The sequence below is a fragment of the Equus caballus genome, chromosome 7 (assembly GCF_041296265.1).
Source record: "Equus caballus isolate H_3958 breed thoroughbred chromosome 7, TB-T2T, whole genome shotgun sequence".
In the NCBI taxonomy this organism is placed as follows: domain Eukaryota; kingdom Metazoa; phylum Chordata; class Mammalia; order Perissodactyla; family Equidae; genus Equus; species Equus caballus.
This window is the reverse complement of record NC_091690.1, coordinates 57135498-57142067: the sequence shown is the minus strand read 5'-3', so window position 1 is coordinate 57142067 and position 6570 is coordinate 57135498. Positions and strand designations below refer to the sequence as shown.

The 6570-nt window shown below is 54.6% G+C and overlaps 2 protein-coding genes across 5 annotated transcripts in view; one reads left to right on the top strand and one right to left on the bottom strand.

The window, feature by feature from the left end:
- Positions 1 to 2890: 2890 nt before the first annotated feature.
- FAT3 (FAT atypical cadherin 3) overlaps positions 2891 to 6570 on the top strand; it is a 617178-nt gene continuing 613498 nt past the window's right edge. For all 4 annotated transcript variants that reach the window (XM_023645581.2, XM_023645579.2, XM_070273207.1 and 1 more), the window contains exon 1: positions 2891 to 3413. The gene's annotated coding sequence lies outside the window, so the exon portion shown is untranslated. The remainder of the gene's footprint in view (positions 3414 to 6570) is intronic.
- Positions 2903 to 4453, bottom strand: LOC111774409 (basic salivary proline-rich protein 2-like). Its single transcript, XM_023646253.2, has 3 exons — positions 4312 to 4453; positions 3585 to 4052; positions 2903 to 3492 (listed from the first exon to the last, which is right to left on the bottom strand). Exons 1-3 carry the CDS (start codon positions 4451 to 4453, stop codon positions 2903 to 2905), a joined length of 1200 nt encoding a protein of 399 aa, XP_023502021.2.

Sequence of the window (6570 nt, the reverse complement as noted above, 5' to 3'; positions counted from 1 at the left end):
ATTGTTTATTTCTGGAATTTTCCATCTAATATTTTTGGACCGTGGTTGCGGGTAACTGAACCACGGAAAGCAAAACCACAGATAAGGGGGTACTACTGTATATGCTATAGAGCATTTCAAAAACTCATTTGACTATTCGTTGATGTAAATATTTAGGATTGATGGTAGGTGTTTAGCCTGGAATCGGAAAGGGGAGCATTTATTCACGGACTCCCATCTCCCATTGGTCAAAGATTTACCACGAGGTGTTTAATCTCTCTCACTTCTTTCTGGGTTTTATTTTACACTGAAACTTCAACCAAGAAGCTTCTGGGTGGGAGGAGAGATTTAAGAGAGGCCTAGGGGCAGACACTGTCAGATTGCACCTGTGAAGCTTGTTGGAGCCCACGTAGAACTGGTTGCCCTTGCAGTGGCTAAAAGAGACATATGAGGCCCAGAGGATTTGAAGTGGTGCACTGAGGTGTGATGTAGCAAGTAATATTATTTTATTATAGAGTCACAGTTTTTCATCTTTTGGCCTCCTTTCCTATAAGGACTTCAATGTTCTATATATCATACTCATTCTGTCTAACAAAAGATTCTCAAGCTTTCATTATGTTCTCAATCTTTGAATATTTATTGAGTATTTACTAATATTCATTTAGTATGTCAAGCTTTGTGTAGGGAACTGGGGATAGAAATGTAAATATAAGCAGATTTTCTGCTGTCATAAAGCTTACTGTTTTATCAACTCTGTGCCTACCACAGTACTGACACATAGTAGGCACTTCTTAAATAAAATGGTCTTCGAATACAATCAGTATTAAAAAGGTACTAAATGCTATTCAAATCTTAAAATGACCAGAGGGGTGTCCCCCTAGATGAAGCCCTCTATCATCCTTGCAGGGTGTCTCCTTTCCCCAGGCTGTGATGGCTTATGTCTGCCCTGGGAATAAAGACTGTTTACTTTATTATCTATGTACTGCCTGGGGATAGGCAAGGCTGAAATTTAGACAGATTTCTGTATTTATCTGTAACGTGCCTCCAAGGCATAAGAGAACATTCTGAGGAATTGGAATCCAGGAGCATCCCCAGCAGCAGCAGCAGCAGCAGCAGCAGCAGCAGCAGCAGTGGCCACACCTACACTCACCTGGCAGTCTTCCCAGACAGAAGGTGGAAGATTCCCTGTCTGATTGCCAGCACTCTTTCCTTGAACATCCCAGTGGCCAACCACCCACCAGCTGACTCTACCGGAAGTACCTGGTTTCAGGAGCCAACTTGTTTCAACACGCTGGCAGAAGCACTCAGGTGGGAAATACACTGATTCATTAAAGTCTCAGATGCACAGTTAGCTGCATTCTGTTGGTCACAGGAAAATGCCATGCCAGGGACATATTTATATGGTAATAAACTTCTCAATGCCTTAGAAAGCTGCTGAAATAAAAATAAAATCGGAATAAAATTATTCACATGGTAACATTTTGGAAGGCAGGTAAGTCTTCCTAGTCCTGTTGGTGATTTCCTTCATTCCAGACCCATCTTCTGGCCCCCTGTGACAAGGAAGCCCTAGGTAAGTAACATCATGCTGATTACCTCCGAATTAGCTGATGTATGTGGAGCTGTCATTATTCTTTAGTACTCACATTAAACTCTCAGGGCGGAATGACCAGAGCATGCAGGTGCTTTATGGGGCAGTCAAGGCAGCCAGGCTGCTGGAGGCTTTCAAGGGAGAACTTTCCATCTGTGGGGAGGGGGGGGGGGGGCGGCTAGGGTGTAGCTGGGACAGAGTAGAGGCCCTGGGCTGGGAGCTGGAAGGACAGAAAGGTAAAGGCAATTAGCTCTTCAAAGGGCTCACTCTGGTAACTGAGCCCAAAGCCTGCCAGGACTAACCCCTACCTGGCTCCCTAAAGAGAAGTGCAGGGTTCAGAAACAGTAATGATTTGTGCCAGAGAATAGATCTGCGGGCCTGGCGCGCCTCTCTCCCTGTGCCAATGGGAGAGTTGGGGAGAAACCGCCTGGGAGAGAGCATCCGAGGCAACGCGCCGGCTTGCGCGCCTGCTTTAGGGACAGGTGCGTTGCTGCGTGTGTGTGGTGGGGGCAGGAGTGTGTGGGAGGTGTGTGTGGGGGGGGCAGGGGTGTGTTAAGACTGCCTCTCTGCTTTGAGGGGGAGAAAGGCAGAAGTGCGAGGTTACACAGAGCGGGGAACAAGTGAAGGCTCCGCTGCTGAGGAGTGTCTGTGCAGGGTTGTGGTCTGGGAGTCCTAGGAGGGGTGTGGGTGCAGAAGTTACTGGAACAAGTGGACTGACAGGTTGGAGTTGCAAATCGTGAAGCCCCAAATGAATCACTCATTCCCTTCAGAGTACCTCTCCTCCATTTGACAAAAATGTTTAAAATGATTTGGGGGTAGAGAACGCGCCACATTATCTTTCTAGTCTAATACTCCCCCTCTTCTCCACAAGAGTATCAGATGACCCCAGGATCCAAAAATGGGTGGGAAAGTAGTAGGCGCCCAATCTAGGAAGCACATTTGGAATCAAGAGGCACAACATTTGATGATTTAATCTTCAAGCTACAAACTAACCTTGGGATCTTAGATAAGCCATTTTAACTGTGATGTGCCTCAGTTTCCTTCTCTGTCCTAGGAGAGTAGCACGTGCTCGACCTCTGCGCGGGGCTGTGGTGCCGGTCGGAGTGAAAGCGGTGTATGTAAGCTTTCTGAAGCCGGCAGCACGCTCTACCCGCGGCAGGAAGGCAAGCTGGTGTTATCCTCGAGCCCCGAGAGAGACTGCTGGAGGAAGACTCCAGCTCTAAAATTAGTCCGGCTTCCAGGCCCGGCGCCGGGAGCGCCCTACGGCTCGCCGCGCCTCCCCCAGATCCCCCCTCCTCGCCCGCCCCCTCTCCCCCGCGCCGCACTCCGAGATCGCTAGTCATCCTGGACGCCGAGGCTTCTCTCCCCCTCGCCCTTTTCGCTCGCGGTTTGGGAGGAGGAGACAGCGCGAGAGAAGCGAGAGGGGGAGACTCGAGAGAGGGGCTTGGCTGTGCGTCGGCGTCGACGGTGATGGGGAGCTGGGAGCCGCGAGGCGGCGAGCAGTAGCGGCGGCGGCGGCAGCTCGGAGCAGCCACAAGAGCCGGCGCTCCTCCCGGCAGGCTGCGCTGTGATCTGGGTTGCGGACCGGGATCTCGCGCCCCCGTCCCCCTCCTCCCGCTGCCGTTCTCCTCCTCCCGGCTCCCCTCCTCCGCCTGCGAGCCCCCGCGGCGGCGGCGGCGTCCCGAGCGCCGAGCGCCTCTGCTCGCGGCTCTGGTCCCGGCGAGCGCGCGGAGGGCACTGCGGCGGCAGCGGCCGGGTGGCCGGTTCGCCCTGGCCAGGAGCGCCCGGAGAGGAAGACCACGGGGGAAGCGCCTGGTAGAACCGTGGATCGCCGGCGGAGGCAAGGGTGCGTGGGGGATTTTTAGCGTGATTATTTGGCTGCCGGGCGCACCGGCTGGAGCGCGTCTGCCGGACCACAGCTCCAGCTGCCGGGTGCAAATGGGCTGAGAGGTGGGCTCCGGGAGGCGAAAGCCGGCAGAGCGCGTGGGGGAAACTTTTCACCTTGTAAAGTTCTTGCCTCGGTTGAGCTCCGAGCCGTCGCCGCCGTAAGAAGGAGGGAGGGAGGCTCGGTCCTGCGGCGGTAGCCCGGAGGTTGGCTTGGAGAGTTGGCCAAGTTTGAAGGCTGAAGATTTGGGGAGGGGGCGCGGCGGGCCTTGCGGATCAGTGCATCCATCCCTGGGCCCCTGGAGCTCCTGGTGCCCGCTGCAGGTGGATGAGAGGGTCCAGGCGGCGAGACTGGTTGGTGGCCGGTACCTGTCGGGCGCTGTGGCAATGTTCAGAGGCCTATGGATGCACTTGGTGGACCCGGTGGCGCAAGTTGGGTCGTCTCCTGGCGAGGCGCCGGTCGAAGCAGGGAGCCCAGACTCCAGTTTCGCCGAGGAGGGGAAGGGGTTACTAGCCAGTCCTGCGGTCCACTTCACGCTTGACTCCGGCTTGCGGGGGTCATTGGCAGGGTGAGACGTACTGAATGGCAGCGGCTCTCGGACTGGGGCGACAGCTTTTTACGGAGTGCCAGGAGGAGGGACTTTTCCTGCTATCTTGATAGGGAGAGGGAAACCGGAGAGTGCACGATTTTTGGCGGGCGTGCGTGAAGGTTGCTTGTCTTTGAAAAGAAAGCAGCCCGGGTCTGACGGTCCTGGGGGTGCGTTATAGCCGCCTTTGGGTCGGGGGCGCGGGAATGCGCCAGCGCGCCAGTTCTGCCCTCCGGGCCCCTTCTCGCGCCGTGCTGGGTGGACTCCCCTCACCAGGACCAGCGTGAGTGCGGGGACCGAGTGGGAGTTTGAGGGGCACGGGCGGGGAGGCAGCCGAGATGGCCGGGACTGTCTTCGCGTGGCGCGCGGTGCGCGCCAGGATTCCGCCAGTGGGGGTCGCTGAGCTAAAGTGCATCAGGCCCCCGGCTTGCGCGAGGTGGTCAACCCGGGTATTTTTAGCTGTCCTGTGGTCTGTATTCCTCCCTCCCGCTGACTTTTGTCGCGTGTGCTTTGCGAGATGGTTAAACATTGACCATGATTAGGCTTCGCGGAAAGCAACTTTTATGGTTCACTTTTCCCTGCCCCGCTTTTGTTGGGGGGTGGGGGGCGCGCTTGGGGCAAGGATGCGGGGGTGGCGGGAGTTTGGATTCCAGCTAAGGGAGCCTTTCGAGTAGCCTGCGACAAGAGGAAAGAGGGGGTGCTCCCGGGATGTGTGTGTGGTGGTGGTGGCATCCGGCGGCTGCAGCTCCTTGTAATAATGGGGGCAAGCCCAGCATTGGAAGGTGGTCCTGGAGCGGATGTGAGCAGGGAGGGAGCCTGCAAAGAGCTGGCGAGGTCGCCGTGGGGGACTAGGAGAGGCTCCCAAGAGGAAGAGGCGCCTGCGGCCGGAGTGTGGGCGGTCGGTGGCTGTGGCTCGCGGAGTCTTCCCGACACCCGGCGCCTCGGCCCCGGGCTCCTTCCCACCACCGCCGCGCGCGCACTGGGACTCCGCTTCTGGTTTAGGCGAACCTGCAGCCGCCGCGGCGGGAGGGAGGGAGGGAACCGCGGATCCGGCTAAGGATTGAAGAGTCTTTTCTCCATCTCGCCCCTCCTCCCTCTCCTCCCCGCCCCCAGACTCCCGCGCGTTTGTTTTCCAAGTTGGATCCCACTTCCATTTACAAGTGTCAGACAACCCGCGCGAACCTCCCCCACTCACCCCGGCCCCAGCCAGACGGGAGAGGGGGCGGGGGCGAGCTGTCTGGGGATCGCCTAGGGCTGTGCGACGCTCCCACGGGGGACTTGACCAGCTTGGGTTCACATGTACGGGTCCTTGATGTTTAAAAGGTACACATAAACAAACAACGACAACCAAACCACTCCTAGCCACTTGTATTCCGCCGCTTTTCTCTTCCTCGCCTCGGACATATTAATTTTCTGGCCCCAACGCTTGTCTTTTCAAAGGCGATCACGGGTAGTGGGAGGAAGGGGGCGGGGGAGCAGGCCGACCAGTTCATCACGGTGGATTTGTGCTCCTGGCTTTGTTGCTAGGATTAGATTCTCTGATTGCACCGGGGCCGAGTTAAAATAAATGCAGAGACTGAGAACCAGCCAAAAAGACTGCAGACGACTTTGCGCCTGATCCAGGCGGCAAATTCAGGCGGTGGAATGGGGGAAGCCCGCGATCTAGGAATTGAGGACTGCGGTGCCCACTTCTCAGTGTGGATCAAAGAGCGTCCAGATTTCGCCTCCAACGGCAGGCACTGAACTTCTCTTAACGTTTATCTAACGCTTGAACGTTGTCCTGTTTTGTGACGTGGCCATTTGAATCTGAGAAGGAAAGGAAGGGAGGGGATTGAGTGAGAGGAGGAGGGAGAAGAGATTGAGAGATTGAGATTCTGCAGAATCCTGAAAATTGCACGGAGTCAACTGCTCCTGCTTTTTTTTTTTTTTTTTTTTGAGTTCTTATTCCTAAATTGGAGCAGTTGAGCAGTGAGAGAATAAAGGACAGCCAAGAAAACCAGGGCGCCAAAAGACAAAGACAAAAAATGCATGATAATTTTCGCGCTTTGATGTGCTTTTTTTCTAATAGGGTTGGAGTGGGGGAAGGGTTTTTAACATTTTACAAGGAGAAGAGTTGTCTCAGCATCAAACCAAATGCTAATGTTTAATCATGAATCCTTGTTGCCTTTTTGGAACTTGGACAATGAATGGTACTGGGGCCAGTTTCTATGCACCGTGCACTGGGAAAAGAAAGTTCCCAGAACTGTCCACTTATAATGTCTTCATATCTGAGCCACACAGAGAACTCCACATGAAAGGCAGCTGGCTCAGAGATCAGAAATCGGTCAGCTGCTGGGCTGGCTCCATCTCTTGTAGCTGCAGGATTTTCACAGCCAGTGTTTGTTGACCAGTGACTGGCTATCAAGCCCCGCCCCCCTTTTTTCAAATTTTATTTATTCTAGATCCTGGCAGAGTCATTTGGGGGATTTTTTTTTTTAATCGTCAGTGCCCAGTCTATGTGTTAACTAGCAATTACTGTTGTGCTGAGCTACT